The sequence below is a fragment of the Oreochromis niloticus genome, linkage group LG16, assembly GCF_001858045.2.
Source record: "Oreochromis niloticus isolate F11D_XX linkage group LG16, O_niloticus_UMD_NMBU, whole genome shotgun sequence".
Taxonomy (NCBI): Eukaryota; Metazoa; Chordata; class Actinopteri; order Cichliformes; family Cichlidae; genus Oreochromis; species Oreochromis niloticus.
This window is the reverse complement of record NC_031987.2, coordinates 1,437,694-1,455,906: the sequence shown is the minus strand read 5'-3', so window position 1 is coordinate 1,455,906 and position 18,213 is coordinate 1,437,694. Positions and strand designations below refer to the sequence as shown.

Genomic DNA, 18,213 nt, shown 5'->3' with positions numbered 1-18,213 from the left:
AGTCATGTTAAATTTCCCAGCAGTGGCTCACTTACAGTAATCTGCTGTGGGGGATGCAAAGCTGTGGACATCACCAGCGCTGACTGTAAACATGTTACAGGATGACAGAATATAAAATAGTTTCTTATTTTTAGCTTTGAATGAGAAAGTTGTTGGGCTGATTTCCTCCAGTTCAGACAAACCCATACAACACTCACACATAGACCAAGCTGCATCCTGTAAAGTGTTTATCTATAAACCCCTCAAAGTGAGTCACAGTGAAAGCCTCTCAGTGCACGCTGTGGAACACACGCAAAAACACAGGATGTATTGTTTGTCAGAGAATGTGTGGAAGCGTCATGTGTGGCTGTTACAAAATACATTTCATTTGCAAAACTCTGAAGGAAACTTGCTGAATGATACACTTCCAGTTCTAAATCCACAGTGTGGGTTTTGGCAGCCATTGTTGCCAGACTCAGCAGAGCGTGATGAGAACCAACGCTCACCAACTCCGAGTACCAGAGAGGGAGTGTGTGTGTGTGTGTGTGTGTGTGTGTGTAGCACACTAATCAAGAGTGAGACGTATCCTAAGGTCACTATCCGTCACACAAACACGGTCGGGTTCCACGCCGCGTCCTGCCTGCGAGTAAGAAACAATAAACAATAACATTTTGATCTAAACAGACGTTTTATGAATCAACAGTTTCATTTTATTTGCTCTGAATGACGTTTAAAAAATAAAGAACACTTCCACAGTTTAGTGTTCAGATCACAGCACACAGCAGCTGACGACCTTTGTATTTCTAATAATTCTGCCACCTGTTTTATGCAGCGCAGAAACACTCACTGGGGATGATTGGAGTTTTCATTACTTCATGCTTCACGGTTTATCCCTATCCGGTCTTTGAGTCTGACGTCATTAGCCGTGCCTGGGCCCAAACTCTGCTTCAGGTCCCAAAGTCAAACAAACACTGTGACATCACTGAGACTTAAAAACTGTCTAAATTATTTCATCTGTAATAAAATGATCAGCGTTGCTGCTTTACCAGGTGTAACAATTAAGTTTAACATCCATGAAAACAGGATTTATTAAATTTAACAGAGTTAGAAGTTAGCAGGAAGTTAGCTCGCTAGCTTCCACCTAAACATGCTATAGCATGTTCTGACTGAGAGATTTCTGAAACATTCAAACGTACAGCTCTGCTATCACTTCCAACATAAATGAAGACAGAAAACTAAACAGCAGTGACGTTTGTAGGGTTACTGAAGTTGGGCTAGCTGCTATATAATGATGTGCTACGTGATCGCTAGCGACACAGCTATGTTAGCATAACATAAACAAGCTTAACTTTTTTCCACTCGATAAAAGTTAACGTGAGGGTTCCCGATGGTTAGGGACAAATGCAATCGCATGGCAGGATGCTGTAAACGGACCAAACTTCAGTCAGGAGGACAGCTGAGATAATCCATCCACAATACCAGGTTAGTCATTAATATACTGCTGCATGGGCTGGGCTGTAGTTACATGTAAGGGTTTAAAACTGAGCTTTAAAATGAACAGTGGTGATAAAAACCGAGAGAAGCCGACAGTGATCACTGACTGTTTTTAGGGGCTTGTTCAGATAAAATAGAACAAGATACAAAACATGTTAAAAACACAACAGCCTTAATAAACGCAGAGTAGTTTGGACCCGGAAGCAGAGCTCATCACGTCATCATTTAACTGTTTGAAATCACGTCACGCGGCCTAAGACTGCATGTTACACGTGAAAGCTCTCACTGGTACCTGAGCCTGTGCTCATTTCTACACAAACATTCCCACTAAATACACTTGCATTATTTAAGTCCCTATTTAATAACAGCTACCACATGTAGTGCTGAGTGTGTACGTAACTCTGAAATAACAGGGCTGCTGATGCTTCTGAAGGCACTGAGCCGTGACGTTTGGATATGCATCATAAACTCCAGCAGCAGCACTCTCACACGCATGTTCAATGAGTTATGCTGGGCAGACACTGTGCGATTTTTTCAGTCGTGTTATTCAGCTTCTGCTCAAACTGCACGATTGACTCGCAGGGGTTAGAAGTTCGCAGGTCACGATGCAGGGTCTGACACTATACGGCCCGATGCTCTGATGCGACCTGAGTGCTCACACTGTGCGACCATGAAATGAAGATTATAACAGAAAATCTGTCTCTCGCTCTCCCTCTCTGTCTTTCACTCACACAGACGAACACCACCACCATCAACTTTGCTAAATTGCTAATGAAAAACATTGATCAGGCAGCTGTGATTGAGCAGCGGTGTAAATCCAACTATTTTCACGGTTGTTGTGGTCGTGATAATTTTGTGAGGCCACATCGAAAAGGCTCGGATGAGCTTTCCAAAGTTCTACAAGTGCCTCCATCGCTTGTGTCCAGATCACACGCTGCACCGCCGTGCTACTCCGTCTTTTTCACCGACGTTTATGTGTTTGTGCGTGCGCAGTGTGAGCGGCTGCGGTGACGCCCTCACGACGGTCGGGAGGATTTCAAACAACTTTGAAAAACAACGGCTTGGAGATTGTAATTCTCTGCATGATTTAATATGTTCTCTGCACAGGCTGCTAACATCAGGAGCTCCAGCTCAGCTGTCCCATGCCCTTAATTAGTCAGAGATGTTTGTTAAAGCTTTTTATTGCATGAATAGTTTATCCTCTTGACGTCGAGGTTAAATGATTTTATTTTACCTCCCTGTAAGGTCAAGTTTAACACCAAGCCGTAACCAGCCAGTCGTTCTATGAGTGACGCCTTCAGAACAATACAGCACTCTGACATATGTTCACCCTCCTCTGACACTCCATTTATCAAAAACAAGAACAGGGTATGTATTTGCATTTGCTGTCAGACAGTCAATGTTTGAGTCTTTGACAGAGCTGTAGACGATCCTGTCAGTGCTGTTTCAATGCTTAAAATCTCAGCTATGATCATGGTGCCTCTCCAGTGGCAGTCCTGTTACGGTACAATGCTGCTGGGAAGCCTCGGATCATTCGTGTCCCGTTTGCTTTGACGCAGCACTGTTGCACACTAAGGACTTCCCCCGTGACAACTTCCTCCAGCGGGACAATGCGCCATGCCACTCCACAGAAAAATCCTCAGTAATGGCTCGAGAAGCACGACAAAAAGCCCGAGGCATCGACCCAGCCTCCAAAGTCCCCAGATCCCAGTCCAATCAAGCATCAGCTTGAAGCTCAGGAGCTACCCCAATCCACTGAGGCCCCGCCCACTGCCCCGAGTATCTGACTCCAGGAAAACCCTTAGTTCAAAACTCTGAGGGCCACAGCTGCATTAGGTAATCCTACAGTGAATTGCAGCACACACCTATCTATCTACATATGTATGCATCCTATTGCGTCTGCAGTCTCTGAGTCAAACACACACCAGTTAAATTAAGAAGAGAGAGTAAACAAACCCTAATTATTACAAGCATGCTCATGCTGTGGATGTAGGCGAACACATGCATGTGTGCACGCAGCGAGCAGCAAGTATCTGAGGACCACCTGCAGTACATCTGTGTTATGGCTGCCAGAGGCTGCATTACATCAACTCCCGTCTCCATCCACCCTCCTCCCCTCTCCGCTCTCTCTGATGTCCACACAAACACAACCTTTATGCACGCTAGCGTGATGTTCAATCGCATCACCCTCTGCACGCATACACCCCCCAACCCCCAAGACTAATACCACCTCATGCCACCCACGAGCCTCTTTCTCCACACAGCTGCAGAGCTGGTCTAGACCCCTGTTTCTATAAATAGCAAGCAGCACCCAAATCTAACACTGCCAGCCAATTGTGCATTGAGCAGCTATGTCTCCAAATACGGATCAACACAGAGAAGCAGCACGGGATGTTTCTGATCTACATGTGACTACAACATAAAGGTGCTACGCTGATAATTTTGTGGAGCTCAGTGTGCACGAGATAAATAAGTAACACGTCAGCTTTCCTCTGCTTCTCAGTCATTAGCAACCACTAATGTACCAAAAGCTAACTAGCGTCTCAGTTAAGCCAGCACCGACCTTGTTATTGACACCTCTAATGATAACCATCATCACCTCAATATTGCATTAAATCAGCTCAAACTAATTATCATAAATGTCACAAGCAGCTGAGTGAAAAGTAAACAAGTGGTGTGATTAACATGGACCTGCATGCTGTGTGTGTCCTTTGGCAAACCTCCCTGTGCAGCACTGACCCGCAGCGCTCGCGGGGATCGTGTGTGCTGAGACACCAACAGCAGCAAAATGCTCTCAGACCCTGAACAAAGCTATTATTTTTGGAGACACGGGGTATAAGGTACATAAATTCAGATTTCACAGCCGAATGTACGACTAAGAAGTTATTTTGTTCACGCGTCGTCTGAAAAATGACCTCCGAAAAATAGAGTTAGGACATAAAAATAGCAGAATCAACAAGGCCGAGCAGTTCCTAACAACCACCACAGAAACTCTGCATGTGCTCATATCTGCCACTCTGCTTTAGACAGATCAGCGTCACAGGGTGCCGTGTGGATCCGTTTCTCTGACTTTAAAGACTCAATGCTTCATCCCTTCATTAAGCAGCATGGCAGCATCACCGAGGACCCGACTGATCTAATGAGTCATGCATTAACCAGACGCTACATTGTGATGGTGCTTGGATACATTTATTGACACAAGGAAATCGCATGGGGAGCTTTGCACACGGCTCACGAGTAAATGGAGGAAGTGATGGAGAGGCCACTTGTGATGTGCAGTTTGAGGCGAGAGCTCTGACAAGTGGTGAATAATACATAGAGAGAGTTGTATGTGAGCAGACAGCAGAGGAAGGCAGAAGAAAGAGAAGTGACAAGAGAAGCACCGTGCACACAGGAGGTCACGTCTCTAACTGTGTTTCTGTTGTCAGATCTCAGGTTGAATAAAGTTTTTATTCACTGACCAAAATTTTCAGTTTTGACACTGTTTTAATTTAATCATTGAAACGTTCAGTGTTAGCTTAGTAAATTACTCTGATTACATTAGTTTGCTTAAATAGCAATCCGGTTGTTCAGTGATGACGTGACGAATCCTACTTCCAGGCCTAAAGCAGTCTGCGTTTAATATGGCTTTTGTGTTGTTAACATGTTTAATGTTTTGTATTTTCTTCTATTTAATCTCAAAAAGCTCATAAAACAGTCAGTGATCACTGTTGACCTCCCTCGGCTTTTATTACCGCTAATCATTTATTTAAGCTCAGTTTTTAAAACCTTACGATGTAACTACAGCCCAGCCCATGCAGCAGTATATGAATGACTAACCTCGTATTGTGGATGGATTATCTCAGTTGTTCTCCTGGCTGAAGTTTAGTCCTTTTACAGCATCCTGCCATGCGATTACATTTGTTCCTGACCACCGAGAACACTCACGTTAACTTTTATCGAGTGGAAAAAAAGTTAGCTTGTTTATGTTATGCTAACATAGCTGTGTCGCGTAGCACATCATTATATAGCAGCTAGCCAAACTTCAGTAACCCTTCAAACGTCACTGCTGTTTAGTTTTCTGTCTTCATTTATGTTGGAAGTTATAGCAGAGCTGTACGTTTGAATGTTTTTCCAAAACCCCGCAGTCAGGACATGCTGTATTGTATTTAGATAGAAGCTAGCGAGCTAACTTCCTGCTAACTTCTAACGCCGTTAAATGTCATAAATTCCATTTTCATGGATGCCTGGATGTTAAACTCAATTGTTACACCTGGTAGAGCAGAACACTGATCATTTTATTAAAAATGAAAGACTTTAGACAGTTTTTCAACTCTCAGTAATGCCACAGTGATCGTTTGATATATGGACCTGCAGCGGAGTTTAGGCCCAGACACGGCCAGTGACGTCAGACTGAACAACCGGATTGGCTGGAATCACATAGGTATGTTAGACTCCTCCCATTTTTTAATAAACAAAAAATGGGCGGAGTCTCAGTTTTCTGTTAAACTGTGCTAACTGTCCTCAAACTCGTTTGTAAGCTACCTTTGTTCATGGCTGATCTATTCTCTGGTCTCTGGTCTATTTTTGCGATGAAAAAACTTAAAAGTATCTTTTTTATTAAAAAATGTCTTTTTCTCTCTTGTGGGGCACTTTCTGACAATCAACTGAAAGGGGTACTCTACGGTGGCCCTGAGAGGTCAAACACAGTGCAACGAGCAAACAGAAAAATGCTGCAAACGCACACTGAACACAGCTGAAGTGTTTCTGGGGACGAGATAACGAGACGGACCAGCTGCAGAAGTGACAGAAAACGTGAAGGATGGCAGCGACACACTTTAATGAAGCGGCGTTGTCTTTGAATCACATGATTCTCGTGGGTCAGGCTGTCAAACTGATCTTATAGGTTAGAATGAAGAATGAAACTGAGGTAAATTTTACTCTTTCTTTCCTGTTATGTGAAACTGTGGTGAGATTCAGTCATCTCATCCACTGCAGAGCAACAGTTTCTTTTAATATTTGATTCTTTGAGGGTTTTTTCTTTAATTTTATGACATGATAGACTAGCTTCTTGTTTTCCACAGGTTAAAGGACCGACTGCAACCATGTTTGAACTGAATATACGAGCAGGCAAACGTGTTATGTGGCCGCAGTAATCAGTGACCTCGTCGGGACACACGAATCCTGTTGTGCCTGAGAAAGATTTCATAATTACAGGTTATTAAATCTTGGCTGGTTTTGTTTGGTAAACACAGCAAAGATGCTGTTGCTACACGTTGAAACCTTGACCTTAAAAACCAAACGCTGCTCTGTAATTAAAAAACTGGCATTAACAGTGAATGGCCTCGTCCGTGCGCAGAGTCCGGCCCAGAATCTTTTATCGATGTTTCTGTACAAATTAGTCTGACTTTGTTTGAAACATGAAGTTCATAAGTTTTGAAGCTTTTTGTACGAAGCCGTGTTTTATGCAGATATTTATATTGATTTAAAAAATGGAGCGCAGCAGCTGTTATTATGAAAAAGAACTGAACTGAAGGCCTGCACGTCACAGAAAATGACTCGAGATCAATGAAGCCCACACTCAGCTGTGATTTAAAATTCAAATTGGAGTATTTCAGCGCTCCCGTGGCAATACTGTATGCAAATCCATAAGGCCGAATCAATCCTGAATTACATAACTGGCCTGGTTGAAGCATATCTGCTTTATAATCAAGCCAGAGATTTCAGAGCTTTTAATAAACACCTCATTAAACAAACCAACAGGAAAGGATGTGAAATTAGCAGCTGGTGGAAGCACAGTTAGAAGCATGTCAGACTGCAAAGGTTATGAACTCCTTGCACATACTGCTCGCCCCGTGTGTTGCCCTTGTACATACAATTAGTTCATCTGCATCACCCAGGTGTTGTAGCACCTGTCCCCTCCGGCTAGTGTCACCATGACAGACAGCAGCGCAGAGAAACGTGTCACAGTCTTCCACACCAATTTACTTTACACATCAGTCCTCAAGTCTGAGATATGAATTCTTATCTTTAGTCTTTGAATTAAAAATAGTTACACTGAATATCTAATATACAGCAATATTCTAAAAATAGAGGAATTTATCTTCTTAACACAGCTGCATCTCTTTGGTTTCACGTCACTGGACAGATATCAGGTCATAGCAGCTTTCAGAGACTCTCTCTGCTTCTGAAGCCAGATCAGATTCTCCACCTGAGCACATTCCTTCTGTTTGCTGTGAAAAGCATTAAGCAGACATGACGTAATGGCACATAAAGAGTGTGAAACGGATCAGTTTCACAGCAGCGATAACCACTACCTCCAAATGTGCCAGCTGAGGAAGTCAGCTCACTGACTGGATCCAGCACGAGAATCACTGCTTTGCACCAAAAACAGAAAACTGTGGCATGATCAGCTTTTCATATCCAGCTATCGCCGGCGTCTCCTGCAGGCTCTGTTTTCCATGAACAAAGTGACTGAAGGATTTCAGAGTGTGATTCTGCATCATGCTGAAAAGCCAAACAATGAGGGGACTTTCATTCGTCACTTAGAGCGAGGCTGATCTAATAAGCACTTCCTCTATCCACTGTCTGCACGCGCAGAGCTCGGTGCACAGGGCGAGGATGCTGAGTGAGAGCTCAGGAATATGAAAATGAATGAAGGACCTGCTGACGGTGAAGAGCAGGCGTTAGTGTGCGAGGGAGCCGGTGGGGGGGCGCTTATATGTTTGCCTTTGTCTGTGTGTATTTATGTATTTCTGAATCATTTGTGTGGGGGGCATGTGATTATGTGCACATACCCACACAGATCCACGTGGAACCATCGTTGCTTTCCTAACTCGGCTCCTGCATTATGTAACGTCAGCATCCCTGTGAGGGTCGGGCTGGTGTTTTAAATCTTTTCATGAACTCTGTTTACTCTCAGAGGTTTGTACTGATGCTTCCTGCTCTGGATGTCTTCCTGTTTCTTTGTCTTCTTATTATTTCTTTCTGTGTTTGTTCTATTATTTATGCAGTTGCTGCTCTGACAGAAGGGCTTCTATTATTTTAACCTTCTTAGTCTCTCTCTCTGTGTGTGTGTGTGTGTGTACTATGTTTTCTTATCTTTGTGGGGACCAAAAATTGGCATGCTACTATACTTGTGGGGACCAACAGCGCTTATGGGGACAAAACACGACTTTGAAGGCGTTTTTGAGACTCAAAATGTGGTTTTAGTGTCAGGGTTACAGTTGGGTTATGATTGGGGTTTGGGTAAGCGGCTAGGGAAAGCCTCGACCTTCCTGCTGTGAGACAACAGCGCTAACCACTGCACCACACAAAACAGGCTGAGAGGGAATTCAAGCTAAAGTGCAAAGCAATGACCCTACCTGCGCAGGTCTCTGTGTGTGAGGTGATTCTAAATCATCCGTAGGTGTGATCGTTGTCCTTCTGAGTGTGTCAGACTGGTGACCTGTCCGGGTCTTTGACCTCCACAACAGCTGGGATGGGCTCAGCCCCCCACAGTCAGCTAAGGAAGTGTATGCATGTCTGTCTGATGACTGTGGAGTTTCATATGAGTATTTACTTCCTTACAAGCAAACAGTGTGCTGACAGCAGCTTACAGCTCTCTGTTATCTGGCAGCGTTTAGCACTGACCCCTTCAACTTAAGCACATATCAGTTCAGATGAAAGTGGCTGACAGCTCAAATCTGTGATTTATTCCACGCCTGTGTAAAGTAATGCTATCTGCTCATGCGTGTTCGGAGGAGATCATTGTTGCGGTTGTCGACTGCAGCTTCATGTTGTGGGGGTCAGCGCGCAGCCATGTGTGGATGTAGCGTTCACAGGGTTTAACATTTTAATCACAGCAGCCGGCACGTCACTGAAACAGCCATGGCATCAGCACGGGGCCTCAGGCTTCATGAGAAATGTGGAAGTGGACAAAATAATCACATTTGATGACTTAAAATGTGATATGATGCTCCTTCACACGTGAAAACTGCATCCATCTCTGCAGTTTTTGATTACGATATCTGTCTCGCCCGATGCACCAACTTATGGATTTCTTTGTAGAGGAGCACTAATAATGATGATTTAAACTCTGGCTTCTTCAGTCACATACTTCTAAACACCAATTAGATGAGGATCGCACGGTGCTTGAGAGCGTAGCTCTTAAGAGCAGAGGGATGTACTACCCACTCAGAGAGGCGAGGAAGGAACCTGGTGTTGGTTTTAAAGCGTTGCAGTGATTTCATTGTGTGGAGAATTAAACAGTAGTGTGTACAGAGAGGCCAGTAAATGTGCACTGCTGATGTTTCTCTGCAGGCAGCCACATGATGGACAGAAGTTTCAGGTGGAGGAAGAACAGCAGGCTGCTCTGCTGCTGCTCATTACACAGATCGGAGATTCTGTAGAGCTTTTATGAACGGTCAGTACGAGACTGATGCTGTGAGTCAGCAGTGATTCTTCCCCTTACACAACGTGGCCTCGTAAACATGAGCAGTTATAATATGACAAAACTAATAAAAACATATGGTGGATGGGGCCGAGCAGTAAAGGGCGGGGCCTGAAAATCGAGGGCGATTGTAATGGTTTAACGGTAAAGACTTGTCTATATGAAAAGCTAATGCTCACAGTAAAAAGCACAGGTCACTCAGACTGAAGCAGGAAAGATGGAAACTGAGTGAAACAAAGGCTGTTTGAATAGCTCACTGGATTATATTTGCACAGCGTGAGGTGAGGCAGGCAGGCTGCTGTCGCCGAGCGGGCGCAGAAAGCCCACACAGAGGAGGCCATTTCTCTTTTCCTCTCTCAAACACAGACAGATCCACTCCTCCATCTCCACCAGCTTTGAGCTTTGCTTCGGCACACTTCAGCGACAGCTAACCCTCTAACCTGATTCTCCTTCATAAGATTAATAATTGCTTTCATGTAATTCAGGATAAATAAACTCATTAACTGAGCCCGAGTGCGCACACACACACACACACACACACACACACACACACACACACTGTGCTTCTTTACAATGGCATGTGTGTACAGTTTACAGAACATCTCCTCCACCTATCTGGTCTTCTCTGCCTGACATCAGCTCCTCCCTAATTGATCCCACACTGTGGCTTCTGACAGGCAGCCGACACATGGTAATGTGAGACTAGCTGGAAGCCAACCCACTGAGTCATCACACCCATGGAGAGCTCGCAGGGTCGCTGGTGAGGGAGTGAAGTGATGTCATCTCTACATATTATGTTGTCTAAGAAAGGAGACTGAGTGCTGGAAACGCCTGACCTCTGAACTCCAACCAAGAGTTTAACCAGAAGCTTTTCTTCTGTGAAATACTCGTCCTGACCCCTGATTTACATCAGAACCATTTTGCTAATGGTTTGTTGGGGATTTTAGCATTTACTCTCCAACTGAGGTTCAGATGAGTGAAGCCAAGGCTCTGAAATACACTTCCCTGTAAAAATGGCCCGTCTTTAATTAGCAGTCTCTTCAGGTAGAAACATCCAGCTGTGCGAACGAGACAAAGTTTCTAACAAGCTTTGGCACAAAACTCACTGAAGCTGAAGCTGGAAAGTCCCACAAGCCAGCAAACTAACATTCTGCACGTTAGCATACCATCGTTATCTGTAAATACAGAGGCTGGGGTCATGGGAAGGTCACAGTCCACGAATTCTGAAAGGATTGATGACGTGCTGACAGATCAGTGAAGGAAACACTACGATTCATTTTTCTCTTGACATTTTATATTTCAGCCTCGCAGCGACACAAGAGCAAGCATGACTCATCCCGTTAACCATGAAGTATGAACAGACAGCCCATCAAGTGCACGTTGAGATATTTCACAGGGTAATTGAAAAATTTCGATCTGCCACAGGTACAACTGCAGAAGTCAGAGGACACTTTCAGAGCCGGCCCTGTGGGACGTGAACATCTGTACAATATTCAAACCAAGCTGCTGACGGAGCTCAGCTGGAAACCCTGCGACCCGGCCCAGCGCTGCACAGGAGGAGAAATGGAGCCTTTGTGGCTGTTTTACATAGAAAATCTCATTTGGAAATTTGAAATAAAATTGTACAGCCTGTCATAGATTCCCTGTTCAGATTAAAGAAGATCAGACATGTGCATGAGGTCAAGATGTCCTGGCAGTGCACCTGCGAGCAGGCTGTACATTAAAAACGAAGTCATTAACCAACCAAGACCAACAAAGGTACAAAATACTTGATCTGTGTTTTCCTGTGTGATTATATCATCAGTCTGGAAGGAAAAATGAAAACAATTGAGTGAATTCTAACTCCACAGCATCATGTTTGTGCATAACAATAACAGGATACATTCAGTTCATCAAAGTCTGTTTGTGGACAGCAAATCAGCCACGACACGTACAGTTAGACGGGGGGCGCTTGGATATGAACGCAATCATTTCACTGCACTGTGCCAAAAAAGCCGACATTGGTGTTTAACCTCCAGCTGCGATGACTTAATAATTACTCAAAATGAACTCACAGCATGTGATCAGTCACAGAAAAGTCTGCTTTGTAGCAAAATGAGTTTACTGTGATGGAGCCCGAACGCTGTAATTAAACTGCCTTTGTTTAAACCTAATTACAGGAAGGCCTGCACATGCACACTCTGGCCTCTAGTGAGAGAGCCGAGCGCTTCGTACGTCCAGCCAGCATCATGCTGCTTCCTAAATATGATTGATTATAAATGCATGTTAGTTATGGGAGTCGGGGTGGTTTTCCTGTGACTCTGTGCAGATGTGTGTGCAGATGTTTCGACCACTCTACACGGCTGTTCTGAAGCAGCTCATTTTGCATATGTTGTATCATAAATACTGCCGCGTGTTCGCGGTCCAGCCTAGGACTAACTCTGCATCCACACAGCTACATTCAAGCATGCGCCCGTGTCTCAGAGTTTTTCTCTTCTAGCATTAGCCCACACGTATCAGCGTCTTCAGAAATCTAACTAAAAGGATTAGAGTCATGCTCTCCATGGCAGAAACTTGGACTTGATGACTATAAACCCACCACTTCTCAGTGATTAAAATTCCACAGTCGGTGCTGCAGTTTGGAGAGGTGATGGGGTAAAACAGAAGTAGCACGTGCGATGCAAATGAAGTGACTTAAGGTAAAGCTTTCACAGAATGCAAATGACAGCTTTTAAAACAGACGCTGGCAATACAAATTTGCATGTTAGTGATTTTCAACCGTGAAGAGCTTCTATTTTTTTAAAATACAAGCTGTCTACTGCATTTTTTAATAAACTAAGTGTGGGCTGTGCTGTATTTACGGCACAGTTTTAATGAATTTTTGGCCACTCGTGAACAGACACAAACATAATAAAATTATCAGCTCCAATTATGTTGTTTTGCTTCCTCTCTTTACAGCTAATTTTACCTGTAGACAAACCTGAATTGTCCTTTCAGGGCCTGGCTTCAAAAGGGCAATTATAGTACAAGCTTTACGCTCCATCTCTTTCCAAATGTGCTGCACCTCTTTAACCTCCTGAGATTTTTCAGGATGAGTGAAATTACGGTCACATTCCTGGAAACAGACTGAGATGATGAGTGCTGGATTACACAGGTGAGATGAGGCATGAAGGGATGCACCTGGTGTGCCACAGTGATTCCATACAGTGTGCACGGTGCTGAAATGATGCTGCTCTGTTGTGGAACATGTCCAGCAAACTGCTTCATTTCCCCACCAGCAGCTGGTGACGTGCACACGAGGCAGTGCGGGGATCAACAGCTGGAGCTGAGCGCTGTTTTTAACCAGCAGCATCTCGGAATTGGTCCTCTGAACTCCAGACGAGGGTTTTTACACGTAGGTAAAACCTCGCTCCGAGCAATCGTTTGCTTATTTGCAGCCCAGCTGTCAGCACGATCGGCTCGTTCCTTCATGACCGCTCACTGTCAGCCTGTCATTGACTTCCTGTTCTTTATGACCCACTTTTAAGGCTTCTTTTAGGCCCTGTGTTGCTCCTGTGCATTTAGTTAAGTACTAAAAGACCATTTTAACGGGTTACTGATATTTCTATTCTGTTGTTTCAGTTTCTTATTGTCGTGTGCAGCAACTTCTAATTATGAGTTTCAAAGAAAGACGTTACATACGTCTTTCTTTCAAACTCATGGTATGGTATTATTAGATAACGGAGCTCTCCGTGCTCCAACAAATCTCACAGCCAGTTTGTAGACCGTGTTGGTCGAGGCCAAGCAGACTTCTGTCAGCGTGCTCTGACAAACAAACTGGAAAAACTGCTTTAACCACGCCCCTAGTATTCTCAATACAAATGAAATGTAAAGAGATTTCAGTTGTGAGGTGGGTAACGTTTCTAAATGATATGATGTATATCTGAATGCATTATTATAGGGTTCAGCCTGTGAATCTCTTGCGCTCTCTGTCTCCTCGTTCCTCCTCGTTCACAAAATGAACTCATTTTGTTCTTAACCAAAATCAATCTGTGGACTCGATGAGCCTCAGAGCCTCAGAGCCACCTGCGCCTCGCGTTTTCCTCTTTTCCTCCTTCAGTCTGAGTAAGATTTCACTGAAGACTTGTTTCAGCACCACTCTAATTGGTCTGGAGTGCATTCCTGTACAAACTACAAACACACCAAAACGCTGTCTAATAAAAACTGCACTGTTGCTTCTTCCCACACTGCAGAGCGAGGACAGAAGTCATGACTAACTTTGAGAAGTTAGCCAAACACTCCCACACGCTGCACCAGCTCACAGAATTACATCAGAGAATGTTGATCCTATCTACAGTATTTAGAGTAATGAATGAAAATTTAGATAACTGTCATAGATTGACAAGGTGACGAATAAAAGGAAAACACAAACCTTGCTCCACACTAAAGGTGGCTCTGCTATGGTTTGGACGGCACCTTGCTACCATGGCTGTGAGGTGTTGTGAGTGTTCACCGTGACCCTTTCATGGAACATCTCTGTCCTGGTAGGAAGCCCACATTAAGTATGAAATGATATGAATGCTCTTCTCTGGGATTTGCAGGTTTTTTAGCTAAACCGAACACTTCTGGAAGATCAGCAGGATGAATATAAAATCACCAGAAGAGGGAATATTTACTGGAAGAATGGAGTTCCATCACTCCAGCAGAGTCCCACAGACATGGACCCAGTACCAGGCTTTTCCTGTCAGCTGTCTAGCTCTCTCTCTCTCTCTGATGTCTTCAGTTCAATAAGTGATAATAAACATGTGTGTGTTACCAGTTTTATTGCTGAGTGAAATTACTGCATTTGCAGTGAAGTAATCTGAATGTCTCACAGCAGCAGCGTCTCTGAAGCATTGGTGGGTGTAACCTCATCAGGACCACCATCAGCTCTCAGCTTGTGGTCGACCCCCAGTGACGTTCATTAACTAATCAAAAACAAATTTGGTTCCTGCCATGAGAAGACAATTTGTTTACCCTGATGAAGACGAGTTATTGAATTCAGGAAGTGATAATACGACAGATGAAATGTGTTCGTTTTCCTTGTTTATCCCTCAGAATTCTGTGAATTTGATGCTGAAGCTAAAGTGAACAAGCAGCTTCTGCTCTGTTCAGCGTACACAGATTTGCTAAAAGTCAGTGGAGATGGATTTGACTCACTTCATGGTTCTCACAGTCTTAATGTGCACATCTGGCGCAGGATGACAGGCTTTGAAAACTCATTCTTCCACCCATCAAAGTCCAGCCTTCATACAACTTAAAGCACTGTCATTGGTGCATGTTGTAATTAATCACACCTGAGCCCTGTCTGCACCACGAGAACTACCTGACACACTAACCGTGACATGCAACCTCCTCTGACACAAACTCGGGAGAAACGTGTGCTTGAAGGCATGTTTGTACATTCAGTGCTTCCTCCTGAGAAGTTCAGTCAATAGAAGCATCACAGCCGCTCACAGGGGAGGAGCAGCTTCCTGCACAGGGCCCGGCCATCCTGCTGCTCTTTTCCAGCATTTTCTGCTGCCTGCTATAGGCTGCTCTGCCGCATCCTTCCAACCCGAATCAAGCCCCCCCCACCTGCCCAACACACACACACACACACCAGTGTTACTCTGCCTAATAATAACACACTCCTCTAAACAAGCCCTTTCTCTCAGATTCTCAATGAATTATTCACAGCCATTCAGAGCCGTCCCTGTAAACCAGAGAGTCCTCACTGCATCAGCAGAATGGATCCAGGACCAGAGCTGCGACGGGCGGCAGAGGAAGCTATAAATACCCCCATTCAGCACCCCTCCCTCATTCTCCCCCTCCTCACTGAGCAGCACTGCAGCCTCCTTCCTCTGGCTCGCGCTCCTTTATGAGAGCGAGGCTCACCGGTTATGTCATCGCTCCCACTCCACGCAGCGTGGACGCTGCTGCTCACCCACTTTCTCTCAGCTCCCTGCTGCACATGTGCACAACTTACTGCAGCCCGACACAGTGCTGCACACACACGCGCGCACGAGAACACGCACGCACACACACAAACAGACGTGCGTGTTCTTGTGTGGGTGGGTGTGGGGGACTGGAGCTACGGTTCTCGGATAGACTCGGAGACTGCTGAGAGCAGGAGGCTCGGGGACCTGAGGAGAGGAGCTGTCCGCGGTGCTGAACCTCTGAAAGACAGCAGCAGATTCAACTTTCACCCCCACCCCAAAGCCCAGAGCCGCCTGCACCTGCCCGCCTGTAGCACCTCACAGGTCACGTGTTCACTCGGGTGTAGCCTAAATAAGCGCCTCCATCAACCCACCTTACACAGCTGGAAGTTTTCCGACACCAGCGTCTCCTGGACGTCGATCTCCTTCGGAGTTGGAGCCGCCGTAGGAGTCCCGGCCGCGCTGCCGCACGACGGAGAACTCACAGTGGCTCCCGGGGAGGAAGTGGTCAGGCCGTCCAGCACCTTCCGGAACTTCTTCATTTCGTTCCCCGCGTGTCGGGCTCTGTTTTCGGGTTAGGGGTAAGGAGGTGAGCGGCACAGCGGTGTCCGAGTGTCCACTGGCGCGCGCGATCCCAGCGTTTTAAGCAGCTAAAGAAAGAAAGCGTGTGTTCCTGCAGCAGTGCCGGGGCACTAACAGGGACCCCCACCCCACCCCCGTCTCTCTCTCTCTCTCTTAGGTGCAATTTAAAAAGTCACAGAGGCTCCTCATCGTGCTCTCTGACGTTTGTCCACGTGAAACGAGCGAGTCCGTGGCACTCTGCTGCGAGGATCCCAGCCAACGTTGCAGATGCAGCACACCTGTCTCACAGCAGAGCGCGAGAGGAACTACACAACTTCTTCTTCTGCATCCCGGAGAAACATGCGCTCCCGAGCCTGCAGACAAACCCGGGCAGCGAGCGACGGCGTGCACATGCACATGTCACACACAGGTGCACAACACCAAAAATAATTAAAGCAAAGAAGAAGTGAACTTTGCTCCTCCGCCCCGCCCTCCCCGAAAACCCCACAACACCGTGGCCGCCAACAACAGGAAGCGGAGAGGAGCCACCAGCGGACGGAAGACGCAGAGGCGATGCAGTTAACCGAGGTTGGAGTCCTCAGCGAGGCCACAGAACACAGCAGTCAGCCCGGAGGAGAAGGAGGAGAAACACGGACAGCCTGTTCTCGCGTGGATCGCGTGGGGCGGGCTCGGGGCGGTCTGTGGATCGAAGTGAAGCGGTGTGTAGTCTCGTCCAGCTGTTTCTCCCTGCAGCCCAGAGACCAGAGACAGGAGCTGTCCGCGGTGCTGAAACACCACCACCACCAGCTGCCCCGCCCCCACCGCTCTCTCTCTCTCTCTCTCTCTCCCCGCCTTCTCGTCAGTGATTGGGTGCCCGGCTCTGAAGTAGAGAGGAGCAGAACGATAAAGGAGCAGTTCACTAATCCCAGCAGGGCAGGCAGCCTCAGATCCGGTGACGGTTGAACCGTCAGTCACTCCGGTGCACGTCTCAACAGGAGCAAGTTTGAACTATTAATGTTTAAAAATCAAGATTTCTGCATTTCAATATTTATTTTAACCTTTAAGGTGTAAATTACCTCAACATTCAGGTCACAGCTGCTGGATGTTAGTGACGTTTTTAAAGCTGCTGCTTAAAAATGTTGGAGAACTGAGGTGGAACATTTATTATTATTTATTTTCATTTTTCATCTTTCCCTGTGTGTTCATGCTGGTTTATGTCCTTTATAGAAATGGATTTTGTCTTTTGTAACGTGCTTGATGTTTTAAAGGATGCTGCACAGTTATTAAACCACTGACAGGTTTGTTTCAGCCACATTAATGTGTACACTACATTACATATGCACATACATGTGTTAAATTATTTAGTTTTATCAAAATCATCATCATCATCACCTTTATTTATAAAGCATTTTAAAACAACTACAGCTGACACAAAGTGCTGTACATTGGAACTGTATAATAAAATTACATAATATATAAATAAAAGCCAAACAAAAAAAAAAGCAAAATAATTAATTAAATCACTAATTTAATTACAAGAGAAACTAAGTCTCACTGTGATTAAAGGCCAAAGAATAAAGTGGGTTTTAAGACGTGATTTAACAGTGGACAGTGAAGGGGCCTCTCTAATGTGCAAGGGCAAATTATTCCATAATTTCAGTTCCATAAATGTTACTGAGACATGAAGCACAGACTGATGATGTGATGATACTGATGGAGAAGTGCAGTAAAAAGTCCTTTAATATCTCTAGTTGCAGATTGTCGTATATTTGGAGCTGTTCTTGGTTTTTAATGGTGTGAATGTGATTTTACATGTTTCAGTAACCAGTCCCCGGAGTTTCAGAGCATCAATGA

The 18,213-nt window shown here is 45.1% G+C and overlaps 1 protein-coding gene and 1 long non-coding RNA gene across 17 annotated transcripts in view; one reads left to right on the top strand and one right to left on the bottom strand.

Annotated features, from left to right (window-relative positions):
* The window catches only part of stxbp5l (syntaxin binding protein 5L), a 140,632-nt gene extending 122,985 nt beyond the window's left edge, over positions 1–17,647 (bottom strand). For 5 of the 16 annotated variants that reach the window (XM_005450381.3, XM_019353116.2, XM_005450386.3 and 2 more), the window contains exon 1: positions 16,173–17,646. In XM_005450381.3, coding sequence (XP_005450438.1) covers positions 16,173–16,340 — 168 coding nt within the window. In that variant the 5' untranslated portion in view covers positions 16,341–17,646. Of the gene's footprint in view, positions 1–16,172 lie in introns of all 16 variants that reach the window. The other 11 variants (XM_005450387.3, XM_013270221.3, XM_005450388.3 and 8 more) reach the window with 4 other exon arrangements.
* On the top strand, positions 2,599–7,764 carry LOC102080974 (uncharacterized). The gene is made up of 3 exons (XR_003216635.1): positions 2,599–4,908; positions 6,127–6,382; positions 6,537–7,764. It is a non-coding gene; the product is annotated as an uncharacterized LOC102080974 (long non-coding RNA).
* Positions 17,648–18,213: the final 566 nt, after the last annotated feature.